Raw genomic sequence first — 17,063 nt, 5'->3', positions numbered from 1 at the left:
GATCAGAACCAAAGTAGATTAGAAGAACAAAATATTTCCTCTAGTCTTTCTGTTTGTTGTTATGCACATTTCACTGTACTTGGGATGGAGTCCATTTTGTGGTTTGTCTAGCATAGTTGGTCAGTTTCCCCTGCTGTGGGTCTGGGTCTCTCTCACAGCAACAGGGGAAAGCAAAACATTGAAAAAATAAATGATTGTAAAACTACAAAATTGGCAGAGATACACAGGAGCAGGCATAGTTAACTTTTTTGTTTGTTTGTTAATTCACTAGATTTCAAGATGACTCAGCCCACGTAAATGTCATGCTTAATGGCCTCGACTGATCCCCATGCAGGCTAGCGACAAAAATGTCCCCCCCTTCCCCTCCACCTTTCATAGCAATGCAAAATTGACCAGGTGTAGGGTTTTCACTACTTCCTCCAAGTCTAGTGTTTGCCAAGGTCTGGGGTGCAACCCCTGAGAAGGTGTGGATGACTAGCTGGTGGGGTTAGGGGGGTAGGCCAATCTCTCAGTTGCTCTTCAGAGTGAGCAGTTAGTTATGGGATCGAGCCAAGGGAATTGTGGGCATCGATTCCACCACCCCACACCAATTCCCATAATACACAGTGACAATTTCCCATAAGGAGGTGTTCCAGAAGGCAGAGCAGAGGGCATTGGGATGCCTTACCACTGTGCAACGTGCTTTTGCTGATACAGCTTGATGCTGTGTGGACTCAATGCGCCATCACAAGCAGCTGAGAGGGAAGTAATTACGTAAGTACGTAAGTCGTATTGTTGGTGACAGAGCTCTTACTGGTACTACTTTCTAGTGTATAGACAAGGCCTCGGCTTAAAAAAAAAAAAAAAAGAGAGTAGATTTCTAGCTATGGTTGTGAAGGAACCTTCAAAATATGAAGTGAGCCTAAATGACGCATAGACATTTGGCTGAGTTTCCAGAGAATCTGCCTCGATAGCTTTAAGGTGTGAGCTGCCCCATCTATTCCAACGGGTCTAATGACGATACTTTAAATGTCAAGATTGTTCCCTACTTCACATCAAAGCATGTAGGGGGGGGGGGGGAAATCAGGTTATGAAGTTCTACCCCAGCATGCCCAAAAGGAGATGGCACAAGTGAGGTGGGCATGGGAGATGTGTAAACTGACAGGTGCTGGCCTTTAGCAACACATGGCAGGGCTGCTGGGTGGGGAGAGAGCTCGACTGGTTTGATTTTTTTTTCCCTTGAGGAGAGCTCAGCTTTCAAACGTTTGGGAAACACTTCATTAGTCTGTTCCAGTAGGGCAACTCCTCTGTTTCCTTAACCAGTTAGCAGTTAAGCACTAGAACGCCTGTGAGCCATACCACAGGACATTTAACAAATACATATGAAGAATTAGTTGCTTTACCAAGTCCTATTTTCCGCATGTCAAAAGCTTAAGAATCGATGACTGAGATCCAGTCGGAAAATACTCCTGCTTCATTTTCCTTTCAAGCTAGGATGTGTGCAGAGCTTTTCCAGTAAACCTGGAAATGGCTCAATAGAGGGAGTGCTTGGGCTCTCGATGTTTCCAGTAAAATCCTGTCATTGTGTATCACATCATCATCCATCATACTATCATATCACACCAAGACAGAGTGCCAAATCTGAGAGAGGCTAGAATTGCCCAGCTCCCAGGAAACTGAAGCAGCCTGACTCTTTGAGATCTTACACCTTTGCCTTCAATGCCCTGCTTGTATCTCCACTGAAGCATGACACTTGTGGCTTTAGATTAGCTGTCTGCTGAGCTCTGTGTAAGCTTGAAAGCTTGTCTCTCTCACCAACAGAAGCTGGTCCAATAAAAGATATTACCTCACCCCCCTTGTCAATCAAGACAGAACAGTGATTGGTACAGGATGATGATGGCCCAGATGGTGGCTGGGTCTGAAAGGGAAAGGTATTGTCCTGTCTTCCTTTAGCAGTCTGGAGAGCATAGCAGCTTATAGAGAACGTAATTGTGGCAATGTTAATAATAAATGTTGTGAGGTAATGGCAGCCGGAGCACGTTAAATGAAACAGCATTCATATGTGCATGTCAAAGCAGGGCCAAAGAGTATCCTGCCTGTCCTGTCCTGTTGGTAATTAGACTGCTGATTTGTTGCTACATTGAGATATTTGGGATTCAGTTATTTTAAAATATAGTCTTGGGCTTTGCATATATTCCCCAGTATCCTTTGTAGAGTCTGTCCTCATAATTACAGTTTCTACTATAATTTGTTTTAAAAGTCTTGAGCCGCATGACCAAGTGTTCTAGGTTTATAGCGGTCAGCTCTGCAGGTCAGGAAGATGCAAAGTAAGGGGGCCTGATTCTGATCTGACATATCCTAGTCTAAATCCACATTGAAGCCACTGAAATAAATGGCTTTACACCAGGGTGTTAAACCAGCATCAGTGAGAGCAGAATATCAGGCACAGGGATGTTGTACTGTGCTAACGTTCAGTCGCCACTTACGTTTATTCAAGTGATTTTGGGCTGTGTATGAGATGGATGACTGTTTTGCTGGCAAATATTTTTATTGGTCTATCAGCCACAGTTGTTCATCTGTAACTAATACTGTTAGTATTGCAAATCTGAGCTCTTACAGTCCCCACAGAGAAAGTGGAAAGAGGAAATTCTCTGCGATACTCTTCTGGTTATCTTACTGCAAAGCTGGAAAAGATTAGAAACTGCAGTTTATGAACCACAGCTGGGAACTAACATGCCTATGGACCAGGGCTCAAAGAGCAGATCCCATCTGAGGCTTTTTTCCTTTGGAAACGAAGTACTCCATGCTACAGATGCTGATCCTTTTTCTCCTTCAAAAGCAGGTTTTAAGGATTATAAGTAGGTAAAAATCTCTAATTCGGTTCTGAATTCATGTAGCTGTGGAGCAGATATGCTGTGCCTTGCATGTACTTTGTTATATTAATTCATCCTTAAACACTAAATTACTAGGGCCAGATTCTCAACTAGGGTAAATTGGTATAGCTTCATTGAAGTTGAGCTACACCAATCTACACCACGGGGGATCTTGTCTTGGGTACTATATGATAGGGCAGAGATTTTGTGGTTCTCATCCATGTGCTCTGAAAGTTTCTCCCAGAATGCATGCAGACGTCTGGTTTTTCCCCAGAAAATGGTGGTATTGGTCTGTGTTGGGGTAGTATGACGGGTAAAATGCATGAGCTGAGTGTACCTGGAATGCTGCTTTAGTGTGATTTCAGTGCAGGTGTCTGGCTAACTCTCTGCTGAGCTGTTCTTTTGGCTTTTAGTGGGGTAGGTGCTCTGAGATCTGAAGCCTGTGTAAAATCTGCAGTCTTCCCCACTCGCTCTCACCTACATGTTAAATAAAGCATCCCCACTGAATCTCCATCCGTGGTTCTCCAGCTGCAGTAGAGGTAGAATTCCCTAACCACCCTCCCCAACTCCCTGCTTGGAAAACTGTACTTTGTCTCCCTCTTCTGCAAATGGGGCTGGGCACCTGAAGCCCCTGAGCCTGATGGAATATTGCTGCAGCCTAATGGCAGTCCTGAGCAGGAAGTGGAAAAGGACTGGTTTGGGGATATATGGTTGGGGGGGAATATGTGATTATAATTGGGGGAAGGAAGCTGGATGATGCCCCACATGCCTGACTTCACAGAGGCACTGTCAAATCCAGAGGATGCCAAGGGTGGGTGCAGCCCAAAAGCAAGCACAAGAAGTTGGGTGTTGATGATATCTGGGGTCCCATAGAAACCTGTCCCCCAAAGAAAGGAAGTGTGTATTGGTACCACAGTATCAGTACATACAAAAGAATTCACTGATGTACCCATATGTTTCCTTTTAGCACCTTCTCTGCCCTGTTTCCCCTGCCTCTGCCCCTTTCCTTCCCCACTCCTACTCTTGTTTCCCCTAAGCTTCTGTACATGGCTGCTGCTTTCCCTCCAATTTCCCCTACCAGCTGTAATTTGCCAATTCACAGTGATGTAACAATTATGAATGATCAGTTTGGTTTTTGTCCTGACGCACTGTGGACATGCCATTGCACACTCTGTTGTACAGTAAATGCCCCTGGCATTTACCAAGACTTAGTCGCTTGGTATATGTTACATTTGAGTCTTTTCAGTGCAAAGAAATGCAAAGGGCAGCGATGAAAACATATTCAGCGCTCCATGACTCACTCATTTCCTTAGCATAATTCTTTCTCCCAAAGTGGGAAAGAGACTGATACACTCCACTGCCCTGTGTAAATTGCAGAGGCATCTGCATGCAGTTTTTCTTTCCACCATCCCATTTTCCCCTCTTTTCACTGTGAGGCTGGCTTGCTCAGTTTGACTCGGCTTCCCGTTTGCCACGTCTGAGGGGCTGAGCAGCAGAACATTCTGTGCTGCTTCACGACTCTGTGGGGCTGCCTTGCAGAGCATCACAGAATGAAGAATTACAGCCACCAGTGGAAACTCATCGGCGCTTAAGCTCCAAGGCACTGCATTCCTCAGAGCTTTTCCAAAGAGGCTGATTATTTTACCATGACTTTTTACCGTGGACCAATCATTGTGTTGCCAGTGAGACCATTCTGCAGATAAATGTACTGTAGATTTACCATGTGTTAACTCAGCAATCCTGTACGTAAAGCTCAAGGAAATGGGAAACAAAAGAGGGCTTGTAAAGGGAGCTGATCTGCAAGCACGGACTGTGGTTAGGAATAGTTTTTGCCAACAGTTTAACAGTTAATGCGACAGTATACAGTCGCAGGGCCTGATCCAGCTCCTGTTAGAGTCAATGGTAGTCTTCCCATTGCTTCCAGTGGAAGTTGGATCGGCCACATATGGACAAAGGAAACTTTCTCTCTTTGGCTTCCACTAGGGGACTCCTTAAAGGGCAGTCTGCCTCTCCTTCATGACAAATAGCAAAAGGAGCAAATCAAAAGGACTCCACCCAGTAACAGTCCAGAATGCCTGTGCGCTTCCCTCATGCACAAAGTCCAGTTGTATGTAAAAATTCTACACTTGGGCTGTAGCTGCAGACTGAATATTCTCCTTGGTTCACGGCAGCAGCAGGAGTGTGGCGTGGGATGGGGCTGAGGTTCAATAGGCACTAGAGTTTGGGGAAATGCAGAGATCACGTTTATGAACCCGTGGAACCAGCTCAACACATCGAGAATGGTCACCTCCATTGTGGCATTAGGTCACCCAGTAAGAAGCCCCTTACCTCAATTTCCCTTTTGCAGGCACTTCCACCATATGTGAGAAGGTGGCTCCACTTGGGATGCCCACCTGCAGCAGGCAATGGCACAACTGGTGGTCTGCCTCAGTTTCCCCTTCTGGAATCCCAGTAACTCTACACAAGCTTTCCACATATCACTAGTCTTTGTAGAATTCATTTATTACAAGAGCCCCACAACCATAGTCCAGAATTTCCCCAACACAGCCCAAACAGTACGTTCACTCTTCCATGTCCTAGCAGTCCATCAGCACACCCCTGTTCATTCCCTCTGGAGCACCTGGCTCTGGCCACTGTTGGAAGATAGGATCCTGGGCTATATGGACCTTTGGTCTGACCCAGTATGGCTGTGCTTATGTTCTTATGTATAGCTCCAGCATCTCTTCACCATGCTCCAGCTTGTCTTGGGAGGAATGGCTCTAGCTTCTCTCACCACACCTCACCCCAGCTTCTCCAGCTGAGGTGCTTCCCCACCCTGTTTCCTTCTCAGGGCAGGTTCTAGCTTGCACCTGGGGATATCAGCGGGCTCACCCTGCCATCATTCCCCAGCCCTCTCTGGCTTTCTGGCTTCAGCACTCCAGCTCAAAGAGCCAGCACACGTCTCTCCCTGCTGCTCTCAGCCTTCAGCCCTCTCTGGTTCGGGGAATTTTACAGGTTACCCCCTGACTGCTTTTCTCTTTCTCCAGCCTGATCAGGCTCCACTGCTCAACCAGGGAACTCTCATTGCTCCCTCCTGCAAGGGCTCACCTCCTGAAGCTCTCAGTCCAGCTCGGCTCTTCCTTTGGATTCTGGATTCTCCACTCTCCCTCTGTGGGCTCTGAACTCACCCTCACTTTTGGGCTGTCTCTCATTTTTAACTCCGAGGGACAGCCCCACTCTCTTCATTACATCAAAATAGGGCTCACCTGGACTGGAACAGGAGAGCTGGGCCCAGTTTCATTTAAGAGGCCAGCCACCCTCTTACAAAGGGATTCTTCTTAGCTTGGCAGCAGCACTCCTATCCCACAGCCATAGCTGCACAACAGGACCAGTAACTCTACTGCCATTGGCTGCCAGCACCCAGTTCCCCTCGGTGACCTTAGAGAGGGGAGTCACAGAATACACAGTCACCGTTAGTGCTGCTTTAGGCAGCATTAACTGTCCACCGACATCTCTTTCAGCTTGCCTACAATCTGGGTAGTGAGTGGGAGTGGTTTTCCTCCAGCCCTTCCTTACCTATTCCTGACCCCACTCATTTCTTCTGCATGGTACAGGGGAAGAAAGGGGGGGCAAAGGTGGCTATGCAGAGTGGGAAGGGACCCACTTCTGTGTATAAATGGGCCCACTGGGGCTCTTTTTGCAAATTGGCTTCCTTCTGCGCCATCCAGCAAGGAGAGCATATGGACTAAAAATGATAATTATCCAAGGCTTGAAAAGTGAATTAGACCTGAGAGGATCAAATTCCTCCCAGAACTTCTTGGGATTACACCAAGGAGGAATTTGGCCTGAGCTCCTCTTTCTGTAAAGGGCTCACATCAGAGGATCTTGCTCTGGTCTGTGTCACTTTGGTAACACTGTGCCCTCTTTTTCCTCTTAAAATACTCTTGACACCTATCTCTAGCTTTCATATTTCAGGTAAACATTGCACTGTCCTTCACTCCTTGGATTTAATTGGGTTTGAACCATTCCATGTTACTTAAGTTAATGAAAAAAGAAAATGAATGTTTGTCTACTGACTGGACTCATTTCTGCTCCGAGCTTTGGATACTATACAAGCCAATGCAATAACATTCATTTTGACAGGAAAGCGTATGTTTAACCACTGTCTAATGTATTTGGGTATTTTGAAGTCTGTTAATCCATTCTGAAATGCTTCCTTGACCCCATACTTGACTCATTGGCTTACAAGGAATTTTAATGTAGTAGCTACAGTCCAATTCACTGTGAGTAAGTAAAAAAGGCATTATGCAAAGTTGACTCATTATGATAAACATAATAACAATATCTAGAGCTGCATGATTTTAAAAATCTCAGCTTTACAGATAATGGCATTTGGGTGCAATAGTTATTATTTTTCTTCCTGCAAAAGACACCACATCAGTTTGACTGGAGATTCCCAGGTTCTCCTGTAGCATTTGTAACGTTAGATTTATATTATACAGCATGTCTCACCCCAAAGCCTTTAACTCCATCAACTGTCTTTCATTTGAATCTAAAGATGTCGACTTTATATAATCTGTGGCTTCACTAATACAATATGTACAATTAGATTCCATGCTTATGAGATAATCATCTGCGGCTGCCAATTGAAACATTCTCTAGCAGCAGCAGCTATCCAGTCTTTTTAATTAAAACAATACTAAAATATTCAGTCTCATGTATGTGTGTATATATATATATATATATATGTATATGATTAACATCACTGCCTAAAGTTTAAATACTGTACTTCAGTATCTTACATTATTAACGTAAAAGCATATTTTTTCTCCAGGCCCTTGATGCACATGTATGTGTGCGTGTGAGATATAGATCTAGTGCATGTAAAAATTAACGCTAATGCAATGTTAAAGTAAAAAACAAAAATAAAAAATCAAGCACTCAACATTTAAAAATTTACAGCTAAGGTTGAAAGCTCAGCCTGAACTCTGCTCTCCTATGCACAAGGAGGCAGCATGATATAATGGTTAGACAATTGGTTTGAGCATTGGCCTGCTAAACCCAGCGTTGTGAGTTCAATCCTTGAGGGGGCCATTTAGGGATCCATCCTCTTTTAATTGGCCCCGGGGGGTCTCACTAAGAGCTGCAACGTCAATGTTGAGTCTTGCCAGTTCTCTGGCAGTTATGGCAGTTCTTTCTGGGCATTCACTGTGCTGAGAGTCCATAAGCGTGTGGACATTCCATGTGGCAAATATTGGGGATTGGTCCTGCTTTGAGCAGGGGGTTGGACTAGATGACGACCTGAGGTCCCTTCCATCCCTGATATCCTATGATTCTATGAATTGGACTGGGAGTCAGGTGGCGTGGATTGTAAGCCTGGTTGTGCTGTAGACTTGCTGTCACTTAATTTCTATGTGCCTCGTTTCCCCATTGTAAAACAGGGATAACGACGCTTACTTTTTGTAAAATGCTTTTAAATCTCTAGATTAAAAGTCTTTTATCGGCACATATTATTATATTAATTATTAATATATTCTTATAACTTTATATCATTATACTGTAAATTGTCAATTAGTACAATGTATAATATAATACAAACTGAATTTCTTTTGCACCCTTACATGTAGTACATTGCATTACAGTATATAGAGTGTAAAGATTGGGCTTGATTTTGAAGTCTCAGTGAGGTCTACCAATCAAACCCAGTTTGAAGAAAATCAGTTGAAAGGTTTAAGGTTATGAACATCTAAAATTGAGTTTTGAGAGTCTGAGAGTGAAGACTTGAATTTTGAGAATCTTGAAGTTTGGTGATCGCCATTTTGGGATGATCCCCTGATAACCATGAGACTGGAATGATCCTGAGCAGGGATAACCCAAAGTTCTAAGCTACCTCAGTGATAAACTGATCTAAATAAATTACTGAAAAAAGTTTCAAGTTGCCCATTTTCAGAAGTACATGATTACTAAAATGACTTTATCCAGGACCCTCAAGGAGACGTGTACTCATCCTAAGTGTACCGAGAAGGTGCAGCTCCGCAGCTCCTTAAAGAGTAATGGTTACCTTTTATTATCAGACCATAAATCTAGAGCACAAAATTTGTATCTGGATGTCAGCACTAAAGTTCACAAATGTTGGCCCATCTTTAGCTCTAAGGGTTAGAATAATGCTTTCCCCATAGGTCATGTTTAATGAATTAATTATTTGGACCTCTTTACGTGTTACTGGCCAGATGTGTCCTCATGACCTATGGAGAATATTGATTTAGACAAAATTAAAAGAGAAAGAAGTATTTAACTGAGGAGTAGAAAGTATTTTTGGAGACAACTTTGAGAAGGCAATAGGAGTGGTGCAAAAAACCAGTGAACTGCATACATTTCTTTTGGCATTGTTGAGTTTAGATGCTATTCCCTCTTCACCTTCTCTGGCAAGAGACCACAGAGGTAAGGCAGTAAGTAATAATGGTTGTAATACCTGTAGTTTAATGGTGGTGTGTTGAGAACTGTTCAGTGCTATTCATTTCACTCTGTGAGAAGCTGCTATGGATGCATAAACCCACCAATATGTTTTAAAATAGGTATCTGCCTTGGGTTTTAGACATCAGTAAAATATTCCCAGCTGTGGATGCTCAGAAGCAAGTCTTGTGAAATCTTTGCATTTTATTAAAAAACAAACAAAAACAAAACAAAAAAAAACAACTGCCGACATCATAGCCAAGATCTACTCCAAATACTTCCAGCTGCAGTCGAAGGGATGACTCATGCTGAAAGCTGAGGAGCTTTGCTATGACTCTTTCACTTGGTTCACATGATTTTTTTTTTTTACATTCCTGTCTGTTTTTCCTTTCTTTAAAAAAAAAAAAAAAATGAGAAGGAGATTCACCCAAGGAAAATCCATACGAGGATGTGGAGCTAAAAGGCCGTCACGCAGGCCGAAAATCCCAGCAGCTCTCTGAGAATTCCCTAGATTCTTTGCACAGGATGTGGACGCCACACGACAGGAAGTACACATCACCTCCCCAGGTAATTCAGTACTTCTTAGAGTATAAGCCTTCATTTCTTACTGTGATTTAAGTTATTCTTAACCTTTTGCAAGAGAATCAACCAGGGCATAGCAGGAACAATAATTGTATCCAAGTGAGAAAGGGCATAAAGAAAAACAGTTTAGACAAACACTTCAGATAGTTACTGTAAACACTTAAATGGCCATAATCTAGATACTCTTCAGCATCAATTTACTGTAAAGATTTATTGTTACTTGGAACAATTCTAATATTATTGAATATATTAATTGCTAATATTTAGGAATGCCGATTCTGATCCAGCACCTGTTGTAGTCAATGAGAGTATTTCCACTTATTGTAATGGGACCTGTATCAGGCCCTAAACCCTTTTGATTACTGAGCCTTTCCCTACTTCCATTCAAAATTCTCCACTGGGCTTTTAGAAAGGTCAGAACAAAGAAGAAACGTGTTTTCATCTTGTGCGAGTGTTGTTATGTGGGGCTCACTGAGCAGCAAGGTAACTTATGTTGTATTGTAAAATAGTTTTTATTGCCAAATTTAAAAAACAAACAAACACAGTATTAAATGCATAATGAAGAAGGAGAAAGACAAAGTATCGCACCTTTTCCCCCAAAAGAACAAAACAAAAAAAAAAGGAGAAGCCTGAATGCCTACATTCTGGTCCTGACTTGGCTAGTGTGAACAATTTATAGCACAGTGCAAAGACCTGGAAGTCAGAGAGGTCTGCATTTTGTGGAGAATATCCCAGAGTAGTCCAGTTTTGTGTGCAAATTGTGAAATGGTGTTGTTTTTTTGTTCAATATAGGAGAATTTTCACTCAAAAATGGTCCTAGTCTCAAGCACAAATGTAGATTTAAAATATTTGCATGTATAATGTTAAAATAATATGCATGTATTACTTTGACATTCAAAATTTCATTTTGGTCAAGATGTATTTTTGCACTGAATCAAGCAGACATTCACATCAGTTTCATGAAAAGGTCACACAAAGCCACATTTCCATCTTGTGAAATGGCCTCAAACCAAACTGGGACTATTTCATCACTAAATTAAATTTTTTGGATCTTTTTGGCACCATGGTCCATAAAACTTTCGTAGTGTCAGCGTTTACAGTTCACATGATGGCTCAATTATAAAACAGGAACACTGGCAAAAAAGGAGGACTAAATAAGGCCAGCAAAGTGTCACTGAAAAGGCATTGACAGATGCAGAATGAGTAAGAAGACAGGGGAGAAAAAAATTGTAGCCCCAACAGAGATGAAAGAGTTACCACAGCTGATTATGATGATTTACTTGTATTATGGTAGCACCTCAAGGCCCCAAATGAGATATGCCCCACAGCGGGCCTGCGCTGTGGTTGGCAGTGTAACAGACACATAGTAAGACACAGTCCTTGCCCCCAGGAGTTTGCAGTCTAAATAGACAAAAGGTGGGAGAAAGGAAGGATTATTCTCCCCATTTTACAGTGGGGAGGTGAGGTACAGATTGATTAAGTGACTTGACCAAGGTCACACAGGAAGTCTTTAGTAGCAAAACCAGTAAATGAACCCAGATCCTCAGAGTCCTAGCCCTGTGTCATAGGCACAAGACTGTCCATCCACTGATAACTTCTTTCTGACAAGGGACTAGACTAGAAATTTTATTTAAATACTGTCATAGCTATGTTGTCATTTTGCCTAGATATAAAGCAAGTAGGTAGCTACTATAGCTCATCCATGAACCTGTAGGATTTTTCAGTGATTCGAAGTATAAAAGTCACCATCTCCTGAGGAACAGCCACTTTAGTTACTGTTCATCATCCAGTTTTTCCAGTGCTAGCAGCATAGCTGGTATTCCCTTAAAATCATGCATCATGATGAACAATATGGAAGAGATCAGGAGGTCAGCAAGCTTTGGACAATCACCTCCCAGCTGAATTCCTTTCACTAAGCTGTACACTGCTGATGATTTTTCTGGCTTGAGGACTTGTGGTAAGCAGAGACCTCAGAAACACTGGTCTGCGGTCTTTCTGAGCCCCACTGTGGTTTTGATCTTCTTTCTAATATTTGAAGGATTCAGATTAAAAAAAGGAAGTGTTTTATTGATGGCATTGTGTCTGTGACACAAATCTCATGTATACCTGTCCCATGTATACCAAAAAACCATGCTTAAGCATATAGAATATGCAGCTCCTGGAGCTCTTTAAAGAATAATGGTTGCTGCAGGAATATGAGACCCCAAAAGTGCTGGTTTGGGCTGTAATTGGTTAATCTGTTTGTTTTAAGCAAGTAGACTTCTTACTGTAGCATGTTAGTAGCTAGTAGGTTTAATAGTAAGATTAATAAGTATCACATAATAGCATCTTTCATCTGAGCATCTGATTACACTCTAGAAACCTTGATTAGGCCTCTTAAATTATCTGAGGTAGGTACAGTAATTATCCTGATGCAGGTAGGTAAACTGAGGCACAGAGAGATTCAGAAAGTGGCTTGCACGCATTTAAACAGTGGCTGGACTGGAAAAAGAACCCAGGAATCTTGGCTCCTAGTCCACTGCGTTAACCCCTGGGCAGCAGTACAATATATTGCTGCCACACAATACAAAATACTGTTAGGAAACCTAGAATTGTTCATGCCCATAGATTGTTTGGTGCTTAATCAATGGATACTCAGCTTTCCCACAGTGATCAACTAAGCAGATTCATGTTTTGAAGAGATTTTCAGAAGATTCTTCATGAACGTGGGACAGAGGAAAAACTAAGCTTCAAGTTCTTGAAATGATTGAGATAGTATTTACTGTATAAGGAAAGGCAACGTTATAGAAATACAGAAGGCCTGATTTCCCCACACCAGTGACATCAGTGGAGTTAGTCCTGATTTACATGAGTGTAAGGGAAGGGAGAATCAGACCCACTGAGTCAGTGCTCTGATCTCAGCCATACTTTTATATTGGGGTACAATATTAACATGCACACTTTATTAAATTGTCTGACCTGCACCCCACAACGTTTGTGGACGTTTAGAGCCCTGATTCAAAATCCATAGGAGTCAATGTAAGACTTTCTGTTGACTCTTTGGATCAGGTCCTAGATGCAGATCCAGATCTGATCATTTTGATTTGGACCCTTCTGTGCTTAAAACTGTTGTACATGTTGCAGAGAGGATGCTTGCCTGGCAAGAAAATCTTTGTATTGCCATAACATGTTCACTAAGAGCCTTTTCCAGCTCTCTTTGAAGTCGGTTGAGAGTCTTTTCATTGACTTTGGAGGGAGATAGAACAGACCCCAACACAGCTGGCCTTTGCCACCATGGCTTCATGTCTGTGATAGGTGCTTCTCCAACAAATGGGATGTCAAGTTGTTCATGTTTTTGCAGCTACCTTCAAAGCCCAGCAGCCAGTCCCTGCGCATTGGGAACTGGTCCGAGAGGAAGAGCCATCGCTTACCACGACTACCCAAGCGACACAGCCATGATGACATGCTGCTTCTGGCTCAGCTTGGTATCCCCTCCTCCCCTTCCAGTCTGAATGAGGACAGTCTGAGCACCACAAGTGAGCTGCTGACCACACGCAGGGCCAGGAGGATCCCTAAGGTAATGGCCACAAGACTATTGTCCAGATTATGCATCAGTCACAAGGGTCCAGCCTTGGTTTCACTTTCACTAAGGCAAGTGTGAGTTGTCACAAGAACAGATCCTCAGTCCTGCTCTGACCATGCAAAACAGCCCGTTGATTGGCTTAACTGGCCCCTTAAGGATTCTCTCTGCATTGGGGAATGCTCTGATGATGTGGAGCCGCAGTAGTGGCTGCTATTCCACCCCACCTCCTGCCCTGGGCCTAAGGGACGTGCCTGAGGAAAAGGAGATATGATCAAGGGATCCCTTCCCCACTGTGATCTCAGCTGCTGGAATGGCCTCTTGGGAACTAGGGGACTGCTAGCTTAAGTTAGCACAGCCAGCAGGCTGCTCTGATGTGTGTTGGGTATCTGGGCAGGTGCAGATTGGCCCCAGGATCTGGGAGCAACAAAGATGGCTTAAAGCTTCCCTTGTCCCAGTAGCTGGTTTCATGCTGTGCACAGCTCAGCCAGTCTGGAGGATCTTGCCCAGTATGTCTGTACAGCATTTATCCATCAATTAAGTCTGTTTTCCCTACAGAAAGAAATGTTGTGTCCAGATTTGAAACAGCCAGCAGAAGAGCTAGGAACTGTGGGGAGCAGAGGGAGATCTCACTGTTTACACACATTGGCGGCATGCAGTGGAGCTGGGATGAGAGATCCTCCCCTGGAGGTGGGGTGGCTCTGCAGTGCTCCCAGCTGAGCCTGGCCCTTCATTATGGCCCAGAATATTAAACACCCTTTTGCCAGCCTCACCTAGCTTGATATTTTATTAAGCTTTTCCACTGTTTAAAACAATCACATGATTTTCTGAAAGCTCTATAAGGCCGAGCATTGTACGATACCTAGCTTGAGGAGTCTGAACTTGTAACTGTTGATCTATCACTGTTTATAATGTTCAGTATGCATCTTAAGATTTTTGCTTCTTTTTTTTTTCTTTAAAAGTTTTGTTTATTACAACTGTTCCCAAGGCAATCTCCACTGACCTAACATGGGCCCTATGCTTGACTCACAGCCTGTGCAGACCAGATCAACTTACAGATACAAAATAAAAATTAATTAAATTTAACGCTTTCGGCCAAATAAAAAGTTTCAATATAAAGTGGGAAATGAAATAATTGCCTGGTACAATAGCGTCAAGGAGGAGAGAATTGCCAACATGTTTATTTTTAGCCTGTGAACAATGCTAGTTTTTATTGTACATTTCGCTCTTTCCTGTTCTATAGAGGAGTGTTTTCAAAATGATGTAGCTATAAATATTGTGTGGACAGAAAAGGAACATTTTTATATTTCTGAAATTCTGCCTAAGCAGGAAGCAAACGAAAATGAAGGCAACTAATAATATGCCCTTAAATAATTCTATCAGGACCAGATTCTGATATCCTTACTCACACTGAGTATAATACCTTACTGCAGGAGTAAGATGTTACTCAATGGGACTTCAGTGGGTCTACCCCTGAAGTAAGTTACTACTCAATGTAAGTAAAAGTGGCAAAATTTGGCCCTTAATTTTGTACCTCTTTCCTCCATTTGTTTCTTTGATTTAAAGGGATAGCGTCATCTTGAAAATTACCATTGTTGCCAACTCTCACAACTTTATTGCAAGTCTCACAATATTTGATATTTTCTTAAAGCCTTAGCTGCTGGAATCATGTGATTATGGGAGAACCTCAACTTTCATTAAAAGAAAAAATTAGTTTCTAGCCCTTGTGGAGAAAAGCTTGAAAATGTGATTCCCAAAGACACAGAAACTAAAAGGCAAAAATAAATAAATAAATAAATAAAATAAAACAACTATCTTTTTAAAATGTCATGATTTTTAAGTCAGTCTCATGGTTTTAAGGGGCCTGACATAGGATTTTTGAAGTGGTGGGTTTGGCGATACTAGAGACTACTTGTGGAGTAAAGTACTACTCAACATGAGTAAAAGCAGCAGAATTTGTCCCTTTAATTTTGTACCTCTCTTTCCTCCTTTTTGTTTCTCCAGTGAAAGGGACTCTGTTAACTCGAATATCATATTTCCACCTGAAAATTGTGTATCTCTTATTATAACAAGTATTACCCAAGGTGACCTGAACTGACTAAAATTGATCAGTGAGAAATTATTTGTTCCTCTGCTTGCTTTGTGCATTTGACAGCGCTTTGTGTGGAGTCAGTTTCAGTGTGATCTTGATGGTCAATCGCACCGATTCCCAGAGCAACCTCCTTGGGCCTTAATGTAACGTTGTCACCAGCATGGTGACATCACTCCGATACGCTGCTCTATGGGGAGTCCACGTCCATGCTCTTCCCCAGGCGTTGAAAAAAGGTGTTTACTACCAACAGCAAAACTGGTCTGGGGGGCTCCGCTGCCAGCCTGGGGTTCAGTCCGCTGCTGGCCGCAGGTCCTGAATACCAGTCCGGGGGGCTCTGCTGCTAGCCTGGGGTCCCGGCCGCCGGCCTGGGGCTCTGCTCCTGGCCTCAGCCCAGGGCTCTGCAGCCGCCCCCAGCTGTGGCCCTCTGGCCCCAGCCTGGGGTAGTGAGGGGTGCAGACAGGGCCAAGGGGGGGCGCAGCTCAGCATGGATCGCATGGATTCTTATTACTGGCACGTGAAACCTTAAATTAGAATAAATAAATGAAGACTGAAGACTCGGCACACCACTTCTGAAAGGTTGCCGACCCCTGGGTTAGATCCTCAGCTGGTGTAATTAGGCATTAAAGTCAATGGAACTACGCTGATTTACACTAGCTAAGGATCTGGCCCTGTATCGCAAAATATTTTACAGAATTGGAGTCAAATTATGTAGTCCTTAGTGGAGCAAACTATGTCCCTGATTCAGGAAGAGGCTTAAGCATGTGTCAGTGGGACAAAGCAGGTGTTTAAAGTTAGGCATATTCTTAAGGACCTCCCTGAATTGGGACCTAAGAATTTAGCTCAACTGAGGATCACAGAATCTGGCCGGAAGCAGTGCAGATACAGATAAACAGTAGCACACAGACCAAGAGAGAGAGATTACAAGGCATAGGGTCACATTTTCAAAAGCACCTAAGTAATTTATGAGCTTAAATCCCATTTTTATACAGTACTTTAGCACTGTTGACAGTTTTACCCCTAGATAAAGGGGTTTTCAACTGAGATTGGAAATAAGATGGAGAATCATTGAGGAGGAGAGAGACAGGAAGGCAGTTCCAGACGGCAGAGGCTGCAGAGGACAAAGATGTCATGCCAGTAGGGGTCAGATTATGTGGAGAGTCAGAAGGAAATAAATGAAGATACATAAAAGATTTCTAAAGAGAAAAATGTTTACACTCGCTGTTTGTTTGTCATCCAGGTGATAGTGTATTCTGATGTTTCACCTTCCTGGTTTCTGTTTTGCAGCTTGTACAAAGGATCAATTCTATCTATAGTGCAAAAAGAGGGAAAAAAAGATTGAAGAAGCTATCAATGTCCAATATTGAGACAGCATCACTGCGAGGTATAACACAAATCTCTTGGTCTAATGAGACAATACGGTACTTTATCCATGTGAATGTTATAGGAATTGTTATCCAGCCTTCTGCAGATATTCCCCTCTTTGATCCACAGTGTATATTTTTCTGTGATCTCCTACACTTGCTCTGTTTGTCATGTCCCATTGACA

The 17,063-nt window shown here is 42.9% G+C and overlaps 1 protein-coding gene across 14 annotated transcripts in view; it reads left to right on the top strand.

Moving 5' to 3' along the window:
• The window catches only part of DENND2B (DENN domain containing 2B), a 294,903-nt gene that overhangs the window by 202,107 nt on the left and 75,733 nt on the right, over positions 1-17,063 (top strand). For 9 of the 14 annotated variants that reach the window (XM_074954990.1, XM_074954988.1, XM_074954989.1 and 6 more), the window contains 3 exons: positions 9,700-9,851; positions 13,207-13,422; positions 16,802-16,898. In XM_074954990.1, the coding sequence (XP_074811091.1) occupies positions 9,700-9,851; positions 13,207-13,422; positions 16,802-16,898 (465 nt within the window). The remainder of the gene's footprint in view (positions 1-9,699; positions 9,852-13,206; positions 13,423-16,801; positions 16,899-17,063) is intronic. The other 5 variants (XM_074954997.1, XM_074954999.1, XM_074954993.1 and 2 more) reach the window with 1 other exon arrangement.

The sequence above is a fragment of the Natator depressus genome, chromosome 6, assembly GCF_965152275.1.
Source record: "Natator depressus isolate rNatDep1 chromosome 6, rNatDep2.hap1, whole genome shotgun sequence".
NCBI classification, from domain to species: domain Eukaryota; kingdom Metazoa; phylum Chordata; order Testudines; family Cheloniidae; genus Natator; species Natator depressus.
The sequence above is the reverse complement of the archived record's forward strand: the minus strand, read 5'-3'. Positions and strand labels throughout refer to the sequence as shown.